The following is a 22,085-nucleotide window of genomic DNA, read 5'->3' as shown; positions in this document are numbered from 1 at the left end:
TTTGTTGATTATGTGGCTGTCGTCGCGATGGCTTTCAAGTGTGTCACATAGAATTGAGTAAAAAATGGTTGTGTCTCTTCTTCGTCAGATCCAACACCGTGTTGGAAGGCCATCATCTACGGTAGAACTTTGAGAATTGGATTGATACAAGAAGAAAGAAAATGCGACACAAAAATTACTCGCAGATACAACAACGACTCGGCTCAACCACGAGTAGGCGAAACAAGGGCGGGCGAGGAAGCGTTCGAGACAGGGGACGGCGCAATCACATCCACAGAGACGTCGGTGGTGGACACGGGCAGGCTGAGACTCGTTGAGAGCACTGGCAGTGCAGATGGGAGGAAGGAATCCAGTGGCACCCGCTTAAAGCAACCGTCGCCACCGGCCGAGAACATGAACTTGTCGGTAAAGACTGTCTGGAAGACGCCCTGGGCCTCGGCCTTGAAAAAGGCAGAGTTTTTGACATGGAGAGTGGGCAGAGACGCGAGCTCCTTGCGCGTTGACAGGCTCCAGATTTTGACAGAGCCGTCGCCTGCTGCGGTCGCCAGCAAGTCTCGCGACTCGTCGACTTGAATGCTGCGGATGACTGAGCCCTCTTGGGCAACAAACGTATCGACGCGCCGACGTTGGCGAATGTCAAACACACACACGTCACCCATCTTTCCACCCGAAACTAGCAGCTGGCGGTGCGGTGCGTACGCGATCGTGTAGGCCCCGCCTTGTTCGTGGCACCCAAAGCTCCGCACAACGGCCTTGCCTGGCGCGACCAGCAAGTCCCACAGAGCCACGTTGCGGCCATTCGATGAGCATCCGGCGGTGGCCACAAAGCTGGTAGAGTTCAGAAAGACGAAATCAGCCGCAAACTTGTTGTGGCACGAAAGAGAAATGAGCGGGGTCGACACGTGAGGTGGATCGTCGTGACGCCACAGGCTGAGCGCTCCGGTTGTATCGGTCGCGCCAAACTTGGAGCCAAACATGTTGTACTGAAGCTTGGTTGCACGCGCCGTCTTGGACAAGAGGTGGTACTGGAAAACTGGTTCGTCGAGCGCGTACTGCCATTGCTGAACGACCCCGTCTTGGCCGCCCGACAGATAGTAGGGCAAAGTGGGATGAGCCTCTAGACACATGACACCTGGAACGGCGCGATGAAGGTGAGACTGGGTTGGCAGGTTGTCGTGGAGGCTCGAATGTTTGGACGATTTGTCTCCAGACGGGGAGCGCAGAGAACCTGCCTTCTTGATGATCACCTTTGAGATACGGTGGAAGCTCGAGTTTGTCGTGGTGCGCGATGCCAACGACACCAAGTCGCCGGGCACCGACCCTGCCAGGTGCGCAGCGGTGGGCGTGAACATCTCCGACAAATGGCCGCCGACACTGGCACTGCCGTGGAAATGGTGGTCGCCTGAATCATCAACACTGGAAACCTCGAGAAGATTGCTCGCAGAACGTTTCGCACTGGGCGTACCGGGCGGCGAGTTGGGCAACTTGCCATGGGCATCAACAATTTCAAACTCGTGGATTTCTCGCAAGGTCGCGAGAGCCACAACACGTGAATTGAGAGAGTTGAAGCAGAAAGCCATGACGCTGTCGTGCTCTCGGTGGAGGGTCGAGGGCCGGTTGGTCGGTGGGTCGAGCTTGTCACTCGTCTCCTCGCCCAAAACAAACCGCATCACTGTCGGCTGCAACACCTCCTGTCGAACCAAAAAGTGCCACAAGCGACGAGCGGGTGGGTTGGTGCGGAAGGGGTTGTTGTTCGAGTCGAGAATCGACGCGTGGCGGAAGCGCATGACTTTGGACGGGGACTGCGAAGAAGAAGTGCTGTCCGTTTGTTCGACAAGATTGTGTGGAATCTGCATGGAGTCGAGCTCCGCCAGCATTACGGACGACCAGCGATCGACGGCCAGCAAAGCTGAGTGCAACATGCCAGAGTGCTGCGGGAGATCTGAGTACAGCAAAGGCAGGAAATAAAAGTGTGAGTTTTGGCAAAAAAAAAAAAAAAAAAGCGAACGACCCCGCTACATCCACCCCCGCACGCGCGCACGCGCGCACGCGCCCCGGATTTTGCCAAATCCAACAGTCGCGGAACCAAGAGATCAAATACAAAAAACACAAAACAAACAAAAACTCACAGTTGAGGGAAAACCCAAAGGAAACGACAAAGTGCTGCAACGAGAAGGCCACAAACTGCAAGCATAGCAACTTGAGCAGCGATCGAGCGTAGGAGCGACTGGCTTGGGTCTCGGAGTCACCCAAAGCCTGGCCTCCGGTGGCGGCCGCCGACGCGCTGCGGCCAAACTCGAGGCCCTTGTTCCGGCTGACTTCGCTCAAACCTTGCTCCGAGTCACTGTCCTCGTCGTCGCTGTCTGAGGCATAGTCGTTCACGGCGATGGCGGTCATGAAGCACTGTCGCAGCGAGCGCGCAGCCTCCTGCGTGCCATCGGCCGAGACGAGGGCGCCGCGAAGCAGTGATTTGCGTGGAACGTTGAGCAAGAGCGTCAAGAGCGTCGTCAGGTCGTCGCGGCTCCACGCAGACAGGAAGAGGCCCATAAAGACGGCGACTGCAACCTCGCACTGCGCCGAGCCGGACAGGCGGAAGCCTTCCTCGACCGTGCTGCTTGTCCATTGCCAGCAACCGTGCGAGAGGTAGTTGGCCAGTTGCTCGATTCGCCCAATGCGACCGAGATCAAACACGCTCAGAGGGCTGCTAAAGGAGGCAAAGCACTCGATAATCTCGTCCGCCAAGGACGAAAGCACTGGAGGCACGAGGTGGGGGCTTTGTTGTGACTGCAGCGCCACCACCAGCGGGTATAGATCACGCTTGATTGCGTAGGAGAGCAGGGTACCGAGCGAAGCGTGAGGTTGCGTGGGGAAGACGGCGTCCAAGCGAGCAACGTCTTTGGTGAGAGCCGCGATGGTGCCCGTCAGGCTCTCCAGCCTCTCCGAGCTAGCAACGCCCCAAGTGCTGCACAGCAATGCGGATGTGACACGCGATGTCAGAGAGCCGCTGATCGCGGCCTGGTCGAGGAGCTGCTCGATCGCTTCCTCGTCCAGCACCTCGCCGGACTGCTTGGTGATCAATCCAAAGTCGGCGTCGTGTGACGATGACAAGCCGCTGCTGCGACCATAGTTGCTGCTGCCAAAGTTGCTGCTGACAAAGTTGCTGCTGCCAAAGTTGCTGCTGCCAAAGTTGCTGCTGCCAAAGTTGCTGCTGCCAAAGTTGCTGCTACTACTGTCGTCGTCCAAATCGGCAAACCGACGCGAGAAATTGCTGCCCGTGCTCGCAGGTTGACTCCAGTCCCAGTCGCCGGACGAAACCTGGCCCGTCGAGATCATGTCCGACACGGAGGGCTTTGCAGGTGTGGCAAACAACGCCTCGGCAGTGTCGGCCTTCGGACCCTTTGAGGAGTCGTCGGCTGCTTTCTTCTTGGTGCTTGCAACTGCCAAGGACGCGGTGGCATAGAGCGCCTGCAGCTTGCGCAGCGAGTCGAGCGCGAGGAGCGGGCAGCCACTGTTCAGGTACGAGTAGGCTTGGCTGAGCAGCAGTTTGCGTTCCACAGGAATGGCCGATTGCACAAGCGCAGAGTTTTTCAGCTGCGTGTTGCTCTTGAGGTGGTTGAACAAGGCCAACACGGCTCCATCGACAACCAAAGTCGTCTTCGGTGCGCTGGACTGGCTTGAGGTCTCGGCTTCGCTGGTGCGTTGGTCGCTCACAATGCACTCGAGAGCCTTGAGGTAGTCGCGACGGAGCCAGTGCGTGACGCTGAGCTGCCAGGCATCCTCTTGCTCTGTGGCCAACGGCAGCAGTCGCTCATTCAGCACGCGCGTGCCAATCTCACCGCCATCGCCTTCGTAAAGTCGACAAATGGTCCACGCCAGCTGGGGATCTTCGAGATTGCGGCAGCAGATGGCCGTTGCGTCGTGCAACGCGCCTGCAAGCAAAAAGAATGCAACCGCATGCTCAAACCGCTGCTTGCCCAGCAGGGCATACGCATTTTTGAGGGCGGCGGTTTGCCAGCGCTCCTCGGTAAAGTCATTCGAGAAGAAATCCACCATGCGTTGGTCCTTGACCGTTTTGAACATGGTCAAGAGCAGCGACTTCTTTTTCATGGCCAAGAAAAACAGAGCACACTCGAGCGGATTTTTGGTTGACGTGAAGCGGTTTTTGGCAATGCGCTCGCAGTACGTGCGGAGAGTTTGCACATTCTTGAGCCAGTAGCCAGCGCCGAGCGAGCGCAGCTCGCTCCAGCTCAGCTCTGCGCGGCCTGCAAAGGCCACTTCGAGAAGCGTGTCTTGCGACTCAGAGTGCAGTGCAAACGCAAAGTCGCGCGAGGACAGCTGCGTGGGTCGCAGACGCGGAGCCAGGGTCTTGGTCAGGAAGGCAAACTCTTTGAGCGAAAGCAGAAAACGAATGCCGTTGGCATCGATGGCCCCTTGCTTCTTTTCAGCATCACCAAACGTCTCTGCCATGGCGAGCAGCCGCATTTGCTCTTGAGATGTCAAACCTGGAAGCTGAACCGACAGCAAGGCGGCTGCCAGACGACTGATCCAATCGTTCTTCTGGGCCGCTGCTGCCGCTGCTGCTGCCTCTGCATCTTCCTCGTCCTCGCGAGGCGTCAGAAAGGCAGAAAAATCGACCTTGCGAGTCATGGCGAAAGGATTGTCTTCCTCCGCTTCGCCGGCCGCATCGTCAATGGCGAATGCTTTCGAGGGCTTGGAACGATCGGTCGTCGCAATGGAGATGCCCTCCGCCCCTTCGAGCCTGCCGCCATCTTGTTCCGCAAAGATGGATGCAATCGGAAGCGGTGGCAAGGAGAAAGGTGGCGGATTGGTTGAAGTCGACCCGGAAGCAACATCGGCCTCCTGAGCAGCCTCCTTTGCCTGCTCAAACGCATCCAGGGCATTGCAGAGATGGTGAAGAATAATTCGAACACGCTCGAAATTGCCAGCAATCAGCTGCTCCTTGATGTGAACAGGGTGGTATAAGGGCAGCGCATCGTTCTGCATGCTGGCGGCATCGAAAAAGCTGGCGACAGCGGCGTTGTTGGGATTGGCGGCGCTTTCAAGAGCGCTCGCCTGTGCCAAGCTGGCCTGCTCAGCAGCGGCTGCGCGTGCAGAGCCAATGCCGTGAGCAGCGTTTGTGGCGTGCGACATGAGTCTGACCCCGCTCGCAGTGCTAGCTGCTGGCGCTGGCGAGGCTGCGGCAGACGGCACACTCGACGACGAAGACGCCGACAGGTCGGGCGTGGCCGGAACGGACGGACCTTTCGCAGCATCAACGGCAGGTGCAGGTGCAGCCACGGGGAGCAATTCGTTGGCCACGACGCGAAGCTTGCCGCCAAGGTACTTGGTGTACACAAGCATGTGATAGACGTTGGCAACAACCAAGCAGCCGAAATGGGTCCATGCGGACACAACCGGACCCTCAAACGAATACAATGACGACGGCGCCAACGCGGAAGCGACCAGCGCGGCGTCGTCGGAAGCGCTCGTCGTTGCTGTTGGGTTGGCCGTCGTATGGCGTTTGCCGACGTGCAGATTGAGCGTGAACATGAGCTTCAGTGTGCCTGCGTTCGTGCCGCTGGTGGCGGCGCTCGTCGCTGCGGTTGCGGGCTGCACACGGCTGGAGGTAAAGAGAGACAACCGCGTTGCGCTGCTCACGGCCAACAAAAAGTGACCGCTGTCCATGGGCATCCATTGCAAGTCAATCGCGCGATAGCCGTTGGGTGTGTGCGAACCAGGGAAGGCGCCGTCAACAAACAGGGCACTGAGATCGTGCGAGGTCTCCTTGATAAAGTCAGCCTGCCCAGTTTCGCGGAGCCAGATGCTCAGCACGGGCGGTTTGGCTGGACCTGCCGTTGTAACGCACGCAAATCGGGAGAAGGTGCAAAACGCGAGGGCGAGCACCGAAGGGGATGTGGCAGCGCTGGCGGCGTTGATGGAGGATGCCTGAGGAAACAAGCTGAGTCGGAGGCCAGAGGGCCGGGATGGGGCGGGCGAGCGCACTGGAGCCACGTCGCGGGCTGGGATGACCTGCACAGACGAAGAAAAGGCAATGCTGTACCGCTGGGATTTGGTCAAGGGATCGTGCACGCAGTCCCAAAGCTTGACAGAGCCATCGGTGCACGCGGTAGCAAACAAAAAGCCGGCACGCACGCCCTTCAGGTCTTGGTCTGAGATGAGGCTGCCCGTCGGCACCACATTGGTGATGCGAACCCCAGCAGGGAGGTCGAGCTCGACACGAACCGCCTCCTGCGTGTCGGTGAGCGTCTGGAAGTTGGAGCTGCACTCGAGCATGCTCAGCACATCCGTGTCCAGGAACAGACAGCTCATGTCGCAGACTGGGACGCGAATGCCACCGAGCGAGGAAAGCCGCTGGTGCGAGCTCGAGCTGACCATCGACTGCACACCCGCGGACGGGTCAGAAGCCAGCGTCACAGACCAGATGCTGACACACTGGGCGACAGGATCCAGCGCCATGACCGTGTAGTTGGCCTTCGTGATGCAACGCTGTAAGCCAATGGTAATCGTGGGGACGCTGATCGAGCTGGACGAGCTGACATCCACCGATGGGGAAGGCGTGACAGCCACGGATGGCGGGTGGTCGGACGGGAGCGTGGGAACAGCTTCGACCGTGCTGGCTTGGAAAACCTGCAAGAACTTGGCATTGGCCGCGGCGGTGCGAGAGCCGCTGAGGAAACCGATTGGAACAAGCGACATCGCAGGCTCGGCGCTGTCCCCGACACGGGATCGTCGCGCGGCCACCTTGAAAATGGTCAGCCCAAACTGAGCAGACAGCCCGACCAAAACCAAGGCATCCGGGAACCAAGCGAGCACATCGATCGTTCCAATCGTGGTGCAGCGCGCAAGCTCTTCGATGGCTGGCTGATCTGCCGTCACCATGGCGCCAGTGTTGCACGCTTTCCACAGCAACAGCTCAGAGTTTCGCGGAAGGGCAGCGTGCAGCGTTCCGCTGGGCGAAAACGCGTGCTGCTTGTGGACGGAAGCGAAGGTCGGCGTCGCGACTGCCACCGAGTCACCGTGGTCTGCACCGCCGAGGAGCGGGGTTTGGATTTCTGGCGCATTGCCTGCAGCCACGAGAGCCTGCCAAGAAACAGGGGCGTCGCCGACAGACAACAGGAAGGGGAGCTTGGGGTGCGGCGCAATCAAGTGCACGACGCCTCGGTGGCCCGAGCAGCTCGTGACAAACTTGATCTTGGAGACTGCCGAAAACGACTTTTGCTGCTTCATTTCGACAATCCACTTGCTCAGACCTCCAGAAGCGTGGCGGCAGATGAGCACCAAGTCGACGGGACGCAGAGGCTGAGGCGTCGACGAGTACATGCTGTGGGCGGCGTCAGAAATGGGCGTTGACTCGCCGGAAGCCGAGAATGCAACCAGATTTGACGAGCTGGAGGCAGCAGAGATGGTACCGGGTGTGCGACCCCCAACACCGAGCAACCCGCTGTCGCCGAGAACATTGGTGTCGTCAATGGGAATGCCGACCAGCCCAGTTCCGCGAGACCAGTCGTAGAAGGTGACAATGTCGTGTCGGAAGGATGCTGCGTCGTCCGAGGGAAAGGCGGCGTAGATGGCCGAGCCGATGGCAACCTGTGGCACGCGACGCGGCTGGTCGTCCAGCAGCTCAATGCGCCACACGGTCAACGTGCCGTTAGGGGCGATGGAGAAGACCATCTCGGAGTTGTCCTCTTGGTGCAGCGATCGCGTCTTACTGCGGCGTTGTGGCTCAGTGTCCTTGTAGTTGTTTTGGAAGGCCGTCGTGTGATCGGACGAGTGCAAGTGGTCAAAGTTGGCGCGATGATGGCTTGTCTTTTGGTGGAAAAACTCGTCGTCATCCAGCCTCGAAGCCGACCGTGTCGCATCAAGCATGAGTTGAGTGTCGACGGGAACAGAGTGGTGGTTCAACCAGTGGAAGGTTGGCAAAAGATGCTCGGGGTACTTGTCGCGAGCCGTCTCCAGCGTTGCGGCAATGTAAAGATTGAAAGGCTCTTGACGACTGGTCTCCGCCCACAGGCGCCCAATGCCATCGCTGCACGATGTGAGCAAAACGTTGACCACGAACGCTCGGTCGCTCGGATCGACAAACCGCCAGGACAAGCCAGTCACACTGCGCGGGTGAGCGAGGTAGACAAATCCATACGAGAGCGTTCTTTGCGGAGGGATGACTGAGCATGCGCGCAAGCAAGGAGGGAGAACGAGGGGATTGAGAATGAGCGGTTCCAAGTACGCACACACACGCAACAAAATATAACCCAGCTTTCATAACAAGAATACGCACCAGAATCGCGTCGAAACCAAACTTTAACAAGTCGATCGCTCTGTGGTTTGTGGGTTGGATGGTGAACAGCAGTGAGCAAAAATGCAAAAGAACAAAAGCAAACAAAAGACGAATATTCCTGTCCTCGCAGCGCCTTGTCGTCGTATCGATTACATACCTGACCCGCAGTCGCAAACAGTCGGCCATCCGGCGAGTACTTGATGTGATGGACAGGCGCTGGCATTTTCTCTTGCCAAGCGCACTTCCAAACGCCGGCGACAGTAGGACCATCAACATCAGGCGTATCAACGGCCATGTTGTCCGAAGCGTCTTTTCGGATGCGCCATAGCTGTAGTGAGTCGCTTCCAGTGAGCAGGTGCGTGCCTGGAGCGCAGAGTGGCGGAGTTTCGACCGCGATGAGTGTCATGTTTTTTGATGTTGCCAAACCCGTTCCAGGCCCAAATCGTACATACCAGTATGATTCCATGCGACCGTGTTCACAAGAGTCTCGTGCTGGAGCACCGCAATTTCATTCCAGTGGTACGTCCCCTGCGGTCGAATGACGGGCATCGAGAAGGACGAATCCAGAGGCGAGGAGGTGTTGGGCTTCTCTTGCACCGAATCATGAGCGTTGGGCGGCGATTGTGACGCTTCTGGCGCAGGGTTTGTAGCAACCGGCGCAAAGATGACGACCTCGGAGCCGAACGCCGCAGCAATCTGAGAAATAGTGAAGACATGCAGAAAAACGTCAGGTTAAAGTGTCTTCGATGGAGAACACGAAGAAACAAACGCTCCGTTGTCGCGCCTTGCAACATGATTGAGAGTGTGTGTTTGTTTTGTTAGTGTTGTTTTTTTGTTTTGGCTCAAGCATTGAAAACTCAGAGCTTGACGTTCGGTTCTCGCGTGAATGGAGGCGTGCGTTTTTTGCTTGTTCAAGCAATTTTTCATTGCATTGCAAATTCGATCAGAGGACTGAGAACTCAAACTTGAACTGAGAATCTGAGAATCTGAGAACCTGATTCAACCCAATAGAACAACATTGACCCCTTTTTCCAATTTTTCCCCACTTTTTCCCCCTTCTTCAGTACATCGCTGCACAAAATCAAAAAGGCCGCCTCCCGAGTTGAATCACGAGTTCAGGAGCAAACTTGTTCCCCAATCCTAATCAAAAACACTTGCTCACCTTGCCAGTGACGGAGCAGGCGTGAACGCAGGAGATGGCGGTCTGCTGGCGGCGGCTGGTTGAGCCTGCGATGACTTGGACTGGCTGGAACTTGTCGCGCAGCACGACGAGCTTGGAAGCGCACGCATACACCTGATGATGATGCATAGGATGAAATAGCAACAACGAATAGTGAGGAGATGTGCAAGTGAGTCTCGAGCAAACGGCGAGTGGTGACGAGGCCGTAATGGAGCGCCCATACAGAAACGCAGATGCCCAAGTCTCGCTCACTCTCACTCTCACTCTCACTCTTGTCTCGCTCTTCCACGCTCTTCCACTCTCTGACGATCAATCGCATTGGGCATCAGATGGTCGCTGCTTGGAATGCAACGAGCGTCGCAATACAAGTGGCCAAATGCATACAAACGCTTGCCTTCAGCATTCTGACTCAACTCTCTCGCCTCGAGCGTTTGGCAACACGTTCAAACTCTGTTGTGTGATACTCTTATCGCTTCTATTCCCCCCTCCCGCCTTTTGAACTGGAACGGGGCCGATGGACGAGTGTGGTGAGTGGCGATTTACAATGAATTGAAACCCTGCGACTTGGCCGGCAGCGACCGTGTATGGGCCTGGGTTGGCAGCGCCAGGCACAGTCTGCTGCGGTCGCATTGGTGTTTTTGTGTCGATCGAGTTGGAGGGTGAAGCTATCGACCGATCGCTTTGGACAAAACACGAGAACTAAAAAAAAAAAATGAGAAAAAGACTGAAGAACCAAATACAAGCGAAACAGTGCTGAGAATCAAAGTATATATAAAGAAAGAGATGCTTGATTCCCACTGGAATTAAAGGGCGAGGGGAGAGAGAGGGTCGGGTGGGGGTGGGGGAGAGAGTGACAGCGGAACGGGATCAATGCAAATTCAGTCAAATCGCAACGTCTGCAAGCATGGTGGAAGATCACAGAGCTGCATCAATGTTGAGATTGGATTATGATGCTGGATCTCAGTTAGTTTGATCGTGAATGAACCACTCCAACTTTCTCAGAAAACCCCGTCAAAACAAACAAACAAAGAAAAATCTCAGAGCGTTCCTGCTTTTTTGCCATACAACCCAAGGATCAAACAACGAAGACTCAAAGTCACACACACACATACACACATACACTTGGCAACCAGCGAATGAGCGGACTTGCCGGGAGTGACGAGGTCCTGCGTGAGCGGGTCGCCATGATGATGGATCGGAGCAGCTCAAGCACGAATCTGTCTGCCGCGTCGTCGACCTTCAGCTCGATGGATAGCATGGCTGTATCGGATGACGACGACGATCCCGATGAGAATGACGACCGCGGTGGCACGACGATGATGAGCAGCAGCAGCAGCAGCAGTAGCAATGGAAATGGCACAAAGCCCGGCAATGGTACCGGCAATGGAGCGGCAGCCGCGCGCATCCAGCAGGCCGCCGCCGAGCAGCGCCGTCGGAATTCAATCAACTCTGGCTTTGATGAACTGCAGCGCCTGGTGCCGGTGCTGCAGCCAAAGTTCCAAGGGCACCGCTTTAGCAAGGCCACCGTGCTCGCCAAAACCGCAGCACACGTCTCGACCATCATCCGACAGAGCACTGCGTACTCCGAAGAGGTCAACTTGCTGCGACAGGAAGCCATGGCGCTCGCGATTGTCAATGCGTAAGTCGCCGAAAAAAAAGTGTTGGAAAACACAAGGACAACAGACAAGCGTTGAGGAGTTGTCACAACTCACATACTCCTTGGCTCGCTTGCTTTGGCTCACAATCGAACATGCGCAGACGCTACCAAATGGCCATACATGCACAACAAAGCGCATCTGCTCAAGCGACGGATGCCATGCAACTTTGCGAGGCGGACACATCGTTCCAAGTAAGTACTTGGATTTTTTTTTTGTTTTTTTTTTTTTTTTTTGTGGATTGTTCGCGTTTGGTGCTGCAGCGATGCGCAGCACGCGTTGCCGTCGTCGTCAAAGGTTGCCATGCTAAGCCATATACATACTTTGATGAATTGCAGCGGTACGAACCTGCTCTGCCTCATGGCAACGTAACAAGCTCTATTCCCGCGCCAATTGGGTGGTTGCCCGGACAGCCGCAGTTGTCAGCCCCAGCGCCCCAAGTACTCGTGTCCACTGCTCTTGGAAGCGTTAGTCCGTCGTCTGTCCAACAAATCTCAGTGACAAGTACTCCATTACCAACTCCGGATGAAGCTCAAGCGCATCTGGTTAAATTTCAGCTGGTAACTTGGCCTGATTGAGCATATTGCAGAATGAACCTTGAGAAGGGGGGGGGTAGAGAGAGAGGCGTGTTCTTGTTGTTGTTGTTGTTGTTGTTGTTGTTGCTTTGATTGTCGATGTGGAGGAGTGCTCACCTGCTACGTTGGCCGCTTTTTTTGTCTTGTCTGGCAGTTTCGACACATCATCGAAAATCTATTTGCCACTTTCAGCCCGGCTGTGTCGCTAAATAGCTACGATGCCATGTCAGCCAGCATTCTCGCGTGGGTAGAAGAGCACTGTCATCCAGATCGGCTACGTGATGTCTCGTTGGCCGCGTTTTGTACGGTTGCGGGAGATTATTTTGTCGGGCCACCCTCGACCTGAATTTTGTACATTTTCTTTTTTAAAAATCAAAAAATCAACCCAATTTTTTTGTCTTCCTTTCATGTGAGGATGGTTATGAGGAGTGATATCAATGTTCAGGAACGGAGGAGCAATATCCTTCATTGAAAACAAACTCAACAAGCCTTGGATTGACGAAACGAAACCAGAAAACCAACAAAGTCAAAACAGAATTCAAAACAAACTACACCGGAACCCCCCAAAGATGGAAGACGGCAGCCAAAAGCAGCTCATTTGAGCGAGCAGTAGTTGGCAGGGAAGAGGCCAACGCGCCCGTCGGAAGTGCGGCCCTCCCACCAATCGTCTTGGCGAGGAGTGGTGGTCAACACCTCAATCACATCGCCGACTTTGAGCTGAAGGTCGTTTGGGAAGGTGCTGTGAAACTCGTACAAGGCCGTGGCCTGGTAGACTTGCTCGAAGGGATTGGCCACGGCAGGAGGTTGGGCAGATTTCGACGCGCTGGGGACCAGATCGATGCGACTCAACCGAGAGCTGGTCTTGGGCGCAGACCCGTCAGGTACATAGGCACCGCCAGCAGCGCCCTTTTTGGGAGCTGGCCGCGCGCCGGCTGACGACGAAGCGCCCTTGCTGAAAAAGCTGCCCTTTGAACTGCTAGAACTCGCTTGTGGTTGTGGACGGGCTGCGGGCCGCGCAGGAGCCGATCTGGCTGGTGTGTATGCCGCGGGCGTGTATGCCGCGGGCGTGTACCCACCACCGCCGCCGCTCGAGGAGCCACTCGAGCGCACAGATCCCGTCCGCGAGAGCGCCTCAGAACCCGCCGCCGAAGCCGCTTTGGTGGCCTTGTTGGCCATGCGCTGCGCCTGGCTATTCACTTGGTTGTCCAGGGCCGTGTACAAGGGCTGCGCCTCCGGCGGTGGGTCGACGCTTCCAGACAGAATGTCACGAGCACGAATGGCCTGCACGCCATAGAACTTGGAGTTTGCTTCCTTGCGCTCAAGCATGACAGAGCCTTCCAGCGAGATGCCGGCAAAGAGGCCCTTGCTCTTCGAGTACGTGTACACGGCCGCAGTGGAGCGGATGGCCACGTCTGCCTCCATGTTTCGGCCGTACGGACCCGCCGCAACGGTCAGATTGCCTCCAAGCGTGACATTGGTGCCCTTTGCGAACGCGTCGACAGCGGTCTGCGTGTTCAGGATCAGGAGAAAATCGGTGACTTCCGCGCCAATCTCAAAACCGCCGCCAATGCCGGCCGTTCCGATCGCGGAAGGAGCCGACCATCCTTCGATGATGAAGCACAAACCAGAAGAAGCACGAGTGAGATGAAAATCAGACTTCGCAACTGTGCGAACATTCTCATTTCCCCACATCCTATCTGTTTTGCGGTCTTAGAAACTACGTCAAATACCGCTTCCGCACAACCGCAACTGCGCGACTTTGACTTGCGCGACTACCAAGCGAGGTAAACCAAAAATAAAAAAGCGCCAAGAAGAGTGTCTTCCAACAAGCATGACCGATAATGGTGATCAGGCACAGCTCGTAATGGAGGAAATTGAAAAAAGTGAAAGGAAAAAACCGAGGCTGGTTCGACGATGACGATGCTGCTGATAAAAAGCGACGTCATTGTCGAGCGTTTTGGCAGTCGAGAAGAAGCGAATGCGATCGAGGATTTGGATGAAGAGGCATGTCGAGAAATGGCATGGCGAGGAATCCGCAACGCCAAGCCTGGAGAGCGAGCGAGAGAGAGACAATAGGAAAGAAGCAAAACTCACCACCGCCAATGCGACGAACGACAATGCCAGAGCCGCCGCGGACGGACATCAGGAAGCCGGCCTTGATCACAGTGATGATGGCAATGCCCTGCGCCTTGTTGATAATGTCGGCAGGGACAACCGAGTCGGGTCCGCTCGCGGCAGTCGGAATCGTAAACGACTCGAGGATTTTCGCCGCCTTGGCAAACTCCTTTGCCAGGGGACTCGGGATGAAGCCTCCGACCATGATGAGTGGGTGGATGCGTTAGAAAGAAAGTTAGGGGGAAAGAGAGAGAGAGAGAGAGAGAGAGAGAGAGAGAGAGAGAGAGAGAGAGAGAGAAGATGTGCAGGTGGTTGCGCAGAGAAACGGGAAGAAAAAGAAGAAAAAAAAAAGAAAGGAAAAAGTTCGAAAATTTGAGCTTCTTGCTCAATAGAAAGATCGATCTGAAGGAAAGAGTGAGGGGTGACAGGAATAGGCTTGACTTGGAATTAAAAGCAATGGTGGATTGGTGGCATCGAACAAAAAGCAGAGGGAGCACTAGTGACAAGAACAACAGCGATTTTGAACTTGGAGTGTTGTTTTTTGTTTGTTTGTTTGTTTGTTTGGGTGCTGAACAAGACACAAGTCATCATGCAAATCGCCAAATGACAATGTACGAGATTGACAACAATGACTTTCTACAAGGTGCAGAGAGTTGGGGTTGTTGCAGACGTTTAGTTGAGCTTGGCGTTGGCAGCCTCGGCGGCAATGCGAGCCTTCTCCTTCTCTTCCTCAAGCTTCTTGAGCTCCTTCTTGCGGTTGCGCTCCTCGTACAGTCGACGGTGGTCGATGATGCGTTGCACGATAATCTTTTCCGTCAGAGGGTTGTTTGACTCGACGGTGCGGAAAATGCCCTTGGCCTTGGGGACCTGCATTAAAGTGCCAAACAAGAATGGCCAAAGGTTTTAGAGACGACCCCAAAACACGTTGCACAAAGGCAAACAAAAAAAACGATGCCCGGTTCGGCGTGCTTACGCGGTAGGGATCCTGACCGTCAACGTCAGGTTGGACCTCACCAGCGCCTTGGACAACCACTGAGACGCGGAAATGCTCAATGAGCTCTTCCGTAACAGAATAAGGAGCACCGATAACCGCTTCGTCGACAAACTGGTGATTTGAAACCATGCACCAAAGGAATGAAAACATGAGTCAAGCGCAAAACCAGCACACCCAGGTCAAAACAGAACTGCATCAGATTCGTTACCTTGCAGGCAAGCACGCACAGAGTACGCTCGTGCAAGTTCATGATCGGGAAGTTGTCGCCCTTGTATCGGTTGACAGTCTGCAAAAAGTATCGATGTGAGCGTGTGCTTGTTCTGCGGATCTCCAAGAAAAAGCAAAAAAAAAACGCCATTATCCCACGCATACCAGATCAGGATGAAGACCAACAACGAGGTAATCTCCGAGGGCCTTGGCCTTCTCGAGGAAATCAACATGGCCGGGGTGGAAGAGGTCGAAGGCGCCAGCAACGTAAACAACGCGATCGGTCGGCTTGGGCTCACGGCCCTCCGAGAATTGCACAATGCGTCGTGACGTTGGGAGGTAGTGGCTGATCTGAGTGCCGGGCTTGGAGCCAGCATGGTCCTGCAGCAGCAGCAACAAGGTAACAAATCAGCGTTCAAGCTCATCGTCACTTCAAATTTAACGATCGATTCGTTCGACAGTCCACGCAACAACAACAAAGAAAACAGAACGTACGGAAGCAAGGGAGCCGAGAGACTTGGAGACGTTCGAAAAGTCAACTCCGGTAAAGTGGTCCTTGGTCATGAGAAGCATGCGGCCAACGAGATCGGTCGTCGAGATACCCTCGGTGCGCTTGCACTCGCTGGATTTCGCCATGAAGGATGAGATGAGCACGACGGAAGAAGGTGAGCAACGCGATGAGCAAAAAGCGAATGAACAGATTGTCCCAGAAGACTTCATTCCCTCCCCCCCCAGAAGCAGGCCATACCGGTAGCGACGGGCAGACTTGACGACACCGTAAGTATCGTTGCCTGCAGCATCGGTGGTAATATCATCGCCGTGAACGCAGAAATCGCAGTTGTTGGCGTCGAGGGTCTCGAGCGTGGTGTTGTACGGCGCGTCCTCGACGACCTCGTCCACCCACTTGCACGCGCGAACCATCTTGTAGCTGTGTTGTTGTGTTTTGTCGTTTTCCAAGATGATGGTTGATGATGAGATGAGAAGCAGGATTGAGGGCAACAACGCATTTCGATAGGTTTTCGCTGCGCCCTCAAGCATCGCCCCCAAACACCACCTGGTAGCTGCCCGTAGGATGACCATGTAATCCACTGGTACCCCAATCGATCTCTGATCAACTCCAGTGCGCCATGGATGGAACGCTGTTCTCACTGTTCCAAACAAACTGCTTACCGCTCCTGCTCGGTCATGACCGGCGGGCCCTTGTTCCGGGTGATCTCCTCGTCCGTGTGAACGCCAACGACCAGCCAGTCGCCCATCAGCTTGGCTTGACGCAGTGAGTTTGCATGGCCAAAGTGCATCATGTCGTAGCTGCAAAATCAGAGAGATATGATTATAAATAAAAAAAAAAAAAAAAAAAAAAGTCAATCAATACAAAACACAATGGAAAAAGCAATGGAAATGAATCAAAAAAAAAAAAAAAAAAAAAAAAACGGCCAGCAACGCAACAGTGACAACGCGACAAAACGTTGGCATTGACACGGTTGCTGACTGTTGCGAGCGCGCGTGGCCATTGATTGCGTTGCTGTTCTACGCAGCACATGCACACAGAGACAGCTGCATGCGTGCGTGCGAAAAACGCGCGACCACCCGCGATGATGGAGATCGAAACGAGAGACGCAAAAAAAAAAAAAAAAAAAAAAAAAAAAAAAAAAAGAGGACGTTGGATGCTGATCAGAGCACCATCACATCGGCAGAGAGTGGCTTCTTACCAGCCGTCGCACCACACGCGGACAACGCGGCTGCCGGCGTGCTTCTTGGCATCGCCGGCGAGTGCTTCGTCGGCAGGTCGCTTGTTGGTCGTATCGCTCATTTTTTTGGATAATAAAAGGAAGACTGGTTTTTTTTTTTTTTTACTTTTTTTTTTTTTTTTTGTTTTGTTTTGTTTTGTTTTTTTTGGGTTGATTCAAAGCACGATCAGATCAATGATTTCTGCTGTTGATGATGCGACAATGTGCATCTTGCAAAATACACTTCACTATTAAATAACATGACTCAGAAAGCAAGGAGGGTGCGAGGAGGGGGGGGGGAAACAAAATTTTGGCAAAACTTAATCGTCCTCTTCGCCCCCTTCATCCATCGCTGTGGACAGAACAGCGGGCGTTGGAAAGTACAAATTGCTGAAAGAGTGCTCTTTGAGATACTCGCTGCCTTTTTCCTCGTACTCTTGGCGGGTGATGAACGCCGGCGACAAATGAGACAGCTGGGTAGCCGAGCCCACTTGCTCGTTGCCCCACAAGGATGCTCCGCGCCATGCATCCAGCAGCGGGTCGGTGGCATGCCGGATCTCAATCACGCTCCGGAATGGCCGGATGGAGACCATGTTCTGAAGAATGCGCTGGCCAATGCCCGGGAGCGAGGACGTGCCACCCGTCAAGAAAACGTTGCGAGCCAGTTGCTGCTGCGTTGCCGCGTTGTAGTGCTTGAGCACAAAGGCAATGGTCTCAATCAGACCAGCCTGGTCGGAACCCAGCAGAGAAGGTTGGAACAGAATCTCGGGAATGCGATGCTGCTCGGCAGCCAATTCGACCTGATGCATTTCGGCCAAGCTCTCGGGCGCAGCGAGCCGCTTCTCTTCCGCGACAAAGGTTGGATCGATAATCCGCAGCTGTCGCTCGTATCTCTCGAGCTGAATACGCTCGTTTTCGCTATCAGAGCCACCGGCATCTTTCCTTTGCTGCAGCCATGGGAACGAAAGGTATGAGCGCAAAAACAAACAAACAAAAAAAAAATGTCACGTCTCCATCACTATTTTTTTACCATCTCGTGGTAGACCTGCCAGTCATCGTCGTTGAGACCAAAGGTATCGGAGGAATCTACATCGCCGCTGCCAGCCATTGCCATATCGTCAGCGCTAACCTTGAGCGAGGTGCCACTCTGGTGCATTTGCTGCACAATCAGACGCATGCGCTGTCGCGACGCAGCAGAGCGCTTGTCGCTGAGTTGCTCTTTTTGCTTGAGGCGGCGCTCGCGGGCGCGCAACAGCTCGTTGCGTGATTCTCGCAAGGCCGCAGCAGACTCAACCGGGTTGAGCTTCATTTCCTGAACCTCGCGCTTGAACTTGCCCTGGCGTGCCTTCCGAGCAACCAAGCGTTCTTCCTTGATGATGGCAACAATCTGCAGCTTTCTCTGCTCTCGCAGCTGAGCAGGAGTCAGTTGCTCCTCCGAGATGTCGACAAGTGGCGCGCTGGTCACGCTAGCTTCTGATTGTGGTTGAGTGGAGGATGTAAGGTCAATCTCGCTGGAGCCACTTGTGTTGTCAGCAGTGCTGGTTTCAGTTTCGGCTGCAGCAGCTGGTGCGGCAGGCGTGTCCGAAATTGCAGAATTGCTTCCGTCAGGTTGATCGCTCTCGACCGGCGCGCTGGCAGCCGCGACGTGCGCTGGTTGAGCATCAGACTCACCATTGCCTACCAATTCGGTGCCCACAGGCGCGGATGGGAGAGCGGCGCGATCGGGAAGCAGACCCGGCCGGCTGGCAGCGAGTGCAGCGTTGCGTTGGGCTTGTCGGTTGGTGTTGGTACTGGAGTCCCATCGTTGCCGTCGCTGCTGCTCGCTCTCCTCGAGACGAAGACGCTGCTCGGCCTCTGCCACGATGGCAGCCTCGTACACTTCCTGTCGCTTGTCAAGCATCTTGCGGAATCGCTCTGCCTGAGCGGCCTTGCGCTGCTGTTGCTCCTCTTCCGAAATTTCTGGAGCTCGAACGGTGGGCGCAGTAAACGGCAGCTGAATCACAACTGCAGCGCTGGTCCACGCATCGGCGTCGAATTCGCGTTGGTGCCATGAGCGCAGCTCTTCATCGTAGTCGTGCGCAACGCGGCAATGTTGCCAAAACCACTCGGTGCATCGCGTGCCAGTAAATGCTGCCTTGTGCTGCGGATATTTGAGCGATAGCAGACTGTTCAAGTAACTGATGCACTGATGGCCGCCCTGTGCGATACGCTTTGCGTTGGTCGAGTCGACGCGGCCGTTAATGTACGGAATAACATGTGTGTGGTAGTTTCCTGCAGCAAGCACAAGAGCCGTGCTAGAAGATGCGATCGGCAGCAGGTGCTGTGCATGCGGACTCAGTGGCGGGGACAATGGCGCGGTTAGGACGGAAGCCTGGCGGCTCGTGGCTGGTTTTGCATTGTAGTGCAAACTAAACAGACTGTCCACGCCGTACGAGACTGCCGGCACATTGTAGCACTCGAACAGGAGCTCGTTCATGAATGCTCGCTGGCTATTCGGGTTGCACATTGTCTCTGTCATGACGATCGGATGGTCAATTCGGCCGACGCAGTACTCGCCGTGACTCGAGCCACGCCACCGAACGTCCCGCGCCCGCCGCCTCGCAGCGTGAGCAACGGGTGCCTGGCCATCACCACTGGACGATGCCTGGTGACTGCTGCTGCTGGCTTGGTCCTGGTCGAGCAATGAGCGAAACACAAAGTCGAGCATGTCCTCTGCCACAGTAAAGTTAGTCACCACGTCGCGATCGAGCTGCTGGCGAAAGCGCCACTTGGACAGCGTGTCCCAGTCCTTGACCTGGTCGCCAAGGTAGTCTTTCTGCATTTGAAGGAGGGAGGTGTGTGTGTGTATGTGTATGGGGGGCAAGCACGTCGCGGTCCGAGTTAGCACTCCAATGCAAAATCCATCAGTCACTCGTCATTGGGTGCCCACCACTGCCTGTTTGGTGCTTTACCTGCTCGTCCTGCTCTGTCTTGGTTCTGAGACGCGCGATAATGTTCTTGACTGCGAGCGACGGATCTGCGTTGCCAGACCAGCCAGCGCGGCACATGAACGATCCATTGTCAATGACGATCGCTTGGCTCAGCGACGACGACGACAAGGACGACATGACAAAGACTGAGATTGAAGAGAAAATGATGAACAGTAAAGTGCTTTGATTGCAATTCGGCTGCCGAAGCTCAGTCTGTCTCTTCGATTGAAATGGCAGAGCACACAATGGCAGCGGATCATGATGCGCCAGTGTTTCCAGGCGACTACTCTGAGCTCTCTCGTGTTGCTGAAGGTGACCCTCTATTGCTGTTGGTTGTTTTGTTGATTGGAGCTACATGATAGGATTTCTGAGATTTTTGCAGGTGATTCTCGCTTGACTGACCCGAACGCGCCGTTTCCCCCCCCCCTTTTTTTTTGCCTTCCCTCACCTGGACCACTCATTGTGATGACGATTATTCATGGTTTGCGATTAGGGCTGCTTGACTTTAGCGTGCCGACGGGCGTCGCGCTCGGGGCCGTCAAGCGCATCAGCCCGTACTTTCTGAGGCACTTGTCGATCGGTCTGGTCGACGTGCCGCGCTTTGTCGGGTTCAACTACGTCTCGCACCCGCGCCAGTCCAACGCGGCCGTGAATCCATTCGCAGGCGCGTCTGCCGATCTCGCTGCCGCGCACGAGCCAGCCGCCGCGGGGCAGGACGAGGACTACAGCCAGCCCCTTCCAGTCCAAGGTGAGAGCGAGCGCCTCTCTATGCAGTCCCATCACACCCCGATTCGTGCCAAGCATTGCAACCACACCGAGCAAGCAAAAAACAAAAAGAAGGAACCCCCAACAAAGACAAATCATCAACGGTTGTTGTGTGTGCTCCACTCGCAAACGCGAGCTCCAATTTGCTCAAAACCCGACGTACATCGATTTTTTTGCACTCATCTGTTGCTGTCGCGTTTTGTAATGCTAGGATGGCGCTTGTTCTCGTGCGTTTTCGACGACGGCAGCGTGGAGGCAATGCTCGATCACCGACCGTCAGCGCGTTGGCGGTTCCAGGCCTCGGGCATCTCGTCATTTCACAAGAACATGTCCCATGTACGCAGGCGTTGTCGTTTCTGTGAAATCTCTTCTGATTGCGGTCGTCGGACGTTGCTTTTTGTGATGAGAGGCGTCATGTACATGCTCTCACGATGGTGTCTTTGGTGTTTGGGTTTTTTTTTTTTTTTTGGGTGTTTTTTTGTTTTGTTTTTGGTCTCTGACAGCTCAACTTCCTGGCATTCCGATACGCTCCAAACTGGTCGGGAAGAATGATTTACACTACAGAAGAGCACATGCTCGGGTTTAGTGGCATGCGGGCGCTTTCGAGCAGCAAAGAATGGGCCGTTGGCGGAGAAGTGTTTTACTCGTTTTCGCAAGAAGCTCCCGGCTGTGAGTACAAACCAACCCCCCCCATTTGGGTGATTTGTCTTGCACTGTTGCTCCATTCATTTTGCACGGGTTTCTTCTTGCTTGGTTGATTGAATTCGTTTGGCAGTGTCGGTCGGAGCTCGCTATCACACTGTGAACGCAAACACTGGGCATACGACAGTTGTTGCCACGACATTCAGTCCCATTCCAGGCCATGTGACAGCGACATACACGTCAGATCTCACGCAAGCTATGGTTGCATCGACCCGATTCGAGTACAATGTCCACAGCAACGAGGCAGAGTTTGGAGTGGGACTGCGTCTGCAACCACCAAACAGTCCCTTTGATCTCCGCTTTCGAGTCGATACATCTCATGTACGTGCTGCTGGGTGGAAGAACACTGTTGTGCTGTTCTTTTGGTTTCTTTTGGTTGGTACGTTGAGCGGGTGCGCAATGCTAACTTTCGTTCTACGTTGCTCTCTTTTTTTGTTTGTTCGTTGCTGTTGTTTCGGTTCATTGACAGGGCATTGGTGTGCTGCTTCGGGCTCGATTTCCCCATCTCACACTGGCTCTAGGTGCGGGATGCTCATTTCCACCCAATGTCACAACAAGAGTTGGTCTCGATTTGCGTGTGGAGAGCAGCAGGGATGGTGGCTATGCAGGGTGAAACAAAAGTCTGAGGGTTGCAAGATGCTGTGTTGAACCGTGTTTATTGTGATAATAGCTATTGGGATTTTGGTGCATGTTGACCTGGCAACAAAGCCCCAAACCTTTGTGTTCCACCTACTGACCGGACGAGAGTCAGCAACAGCACGATTTACCTCAGAGCTAAAGTACTGCAGAGTCTGGCTTGAACGTGCCAGTCGCATCTATTCAAAAATGAGGAGATTCTAGAGAAACAAGCAAGAATGAGTCAGTGAGAAGTCCAAAACAAGAGCAAGTTGAGAGGAGTAA

General features: G+C 54.8%; 5 protein-coding genes and 1 pseudogene across 6 annotated transcripts; 2 read left to right on the top strand and 4 right to left on the bottom strand.

Annotated features, from left to right (window-relative positions):
- Positions 1-117: 117 nt before the first annotated feature.
- CAOG_07310 (hypothetical protein) lies at positions 118-10,189 on the bottom strand. The gene is made up of 7 exons (XM_004343119.2): positions 10,020-10,189; positions 9,459-9,590; positions 8,749-8,992; positions 8,454-8,659; positions 8,297-8,336; positions 2,130-8,183; positions 118-1,942 (listed from the first exon to the last, which is right to left on the bottom strand). Exons 1-7 carry the CDS (start codon positions 10,104-10,106, stop codon positions 204-206), a joined length of 8,502 nt encoding a protein of 2,833 aa, XP_004343169.1. The 5' UTR covers positions 10,107-10,189; the 3' UTR covers positions 118-203.
- Positions 10,190-10,475: 286 nt separating this feature from the next.
- Positions 10,476-12,095, top strand: CAOG_07309 (hypothetical protein). Its single transcript, XM_004343118.2, has 4 exons — positions 10,476-11,115; positions 11,235-11,325; positions 11,470-11,691; positions 11,861-12,095. Exons 1-4 carry the CDS (start codon positions 10,613-10,615, stop codon positions 12,050-12,052), a joined length of 1,008 nt encoding a protein of 335 aa, XP_004343168.1. The 5' UTR covers positions 10,476-10,612; the 3' UTR covers positions 12,053-12,095.
- A 60-nt stretch (positions 12,096-12,155) lies between these two features.
- On the bottom strand, positions 12,156-14,229 carry CAOG_07308 (SH3 domain-containing protein). The gene is made up of 2 exons (XM_004343117.2): positions 13,801-14,229; positions 12,156-13,310 (listed from the first exon to the last, which is right to left on the bottom strand). Exons 1-2 carry the CDS (start codon positions 14,024-14,026, stop codon positions 12,301-12,303), a joined length of 1,236 nt encoding a protein of 411 aa, XP_004343167.1. The 5' UTR covers positions 14,027-14,229; the 3' UTR covers positions 12,156-12,300.
- A 106-nt stretch (positions 14,230-14,335) lies between these two features.
- On the bottom strand, positions 14,336-16,847 carry CAOG_07307 (phosphoethanolamine-cytidyltransferase). The gene is made up of 8 exons (XM_004343116.2): positions 16,732-16,847; positions 16,193-16,330; positions 15,771-15,950; positions 15,518-15,644; positions 15,188-15,403; positions 15,024-15,101; positions 14,795-14,926; positions 14,336-14,688 (listed from the first exon to the last, which is right to left on the bottom strand). Exons 1-8 carry the CDS (start codon positions 16,830-16,832, stop codon positions 14,494-14,496), a joined length of 1,167 nt encoding a protein of 388 aa, XP_004343166.1. The 5' UTR covers positions 16,833-16,847; the 3' UTR covers positions 14,336-14,493.
- Positions 16,848-16,979: 132 nt separating this feature from the next.
- Positions 16,980-19,856, bottom strand: CAOG_07306 (hypothetical protein; annotated as a pseudogene; the record flags this gene model as incomplete). The annotated part of the gene is made up of 3 exons: positions 16,980-17,696; positions 17,780-19,564; positions 19,701-19,856.
- Positions 19,857-19,963: 107 nt separating this feature from the next.
- CAOG_09076 (hypothetical protein) lies at positions 19,964-21,936 on the top strand (the record flags this gene model as incomplete). Its single annotated transcript, XM_011272507.1, has 6 exons — positions 19,964-20,030; positions 20,212-20,466; positions 20,695-20,819; positions 20,987-21,152; positions 21,259-21,506; positions 21,655-21,936. The coding sequence occupies 6 exons, from the start codon at positions 19,964-19,966 to the stop codon at positions 21,796-21,798; spliced, it is 1,005 nt and encodes a 334-aa protein (XP_011270809.1). The 3' UTR covers positions 21,799-21,936.
- Between the last annotated feature and the right edge of the window lie 149 nt (positions 21,937-22,085).

The sequence above is a fragment of the Capsaspora owczarzaki genome (assembly GCF_000151315.2).
Source record: "Capsaspora owczarzaki ATCC 30864 unplaced genomic scaffold supercont2.15, whole genome shotgun sequence".
Taxonomy (NCBI): Eukaryota; class Filasterea; order Ministeriida; family Capsasporidae; genus Capsaspora; species Capsaspora owczarzaki.
This window is presented reverse-complemented; position numbering and strand designations above follow the sequence as displayed.

Bases quoted from the DNA above. Each gene is read 5' to 3' on its own strand.
- CAOG_07308 (XM_004343117.2), bottom strand. From the start codon at position 14,026: ATGGTCGGAGGCTTCATCCCGAGTCCCCTGGCAAAGGAGTTTGCCAAG. The intron at 13,311-13,800 runs GTGAGTTTTGCT...TCATCATCGAAG, and splicing joins CGTTCGTCGCATTGGCGGTG to GATGGTCGGCTCCTTCCGCG.
- CAOG_07310 (XM_004343119.2), bottom strand. From the start codon at position 10,106: ATGCGACCGCAGCAGACTGTGCCTGGCGCTGCCAACCCAGGCCCATAC. The intron at 8,993-9,458 runs GTGAGCAAGTGT...ACTATTTCTCAG, and splicing joins CCTGCTCCGTCACTGGCAAG to ATTGCTGCGGCGTTCGGCTC. The intron at 8,337-8,453 runs GTATGTAATCGA...CACAAACCACAG, and splicing joins TGTTTGCGACTGCGGGTCAG to AGCGATCGACTTGTTAAAGT.
- CAOG_07309 (XM_004343118.2), top strand. From the start codon at position 10,613: ATGAGCGGACTTGCCGGGAGTGACGAGGTCCTGCGTGAGCGGGTCGCC. The intron at 11,116-11,234 runs GTAAGTCGCCGA...GAACATGCGCAG, and splicing joins GCGCTCGCGATTGTCAATGC to ACGCTACCAAATGGCCATAC. The intron at 11,326-11,469 runs GTAAGTACTTGG...GATGAATTGCAG, and splicing joins AGGCGGACACATCGTTCCAA to CGGTACGAACCTGCTCTGCC.
- CAOG_07307 (XM_004343116.2), bottom strand. From the start codon at position 16,832: ATGAGCGATACGACCAACAAGCGACCTGCCGACGAAGCACTCGCCGGC. The intron at 15,951-16,192 runs GTAAGCAGTTTG...ACAACAACACAG, and splicing joins GTCATGACCGAGCAGGAGCG to CTACAAGATGGTTCGCGCGT. The intron at 15,102-15,187 runs GTATGCGTGGGA...TACTTTTTGCAG, and splicing joins TTGGTCTTCATCCTGATCTG to ACTGTCAACCGATACAAGGG.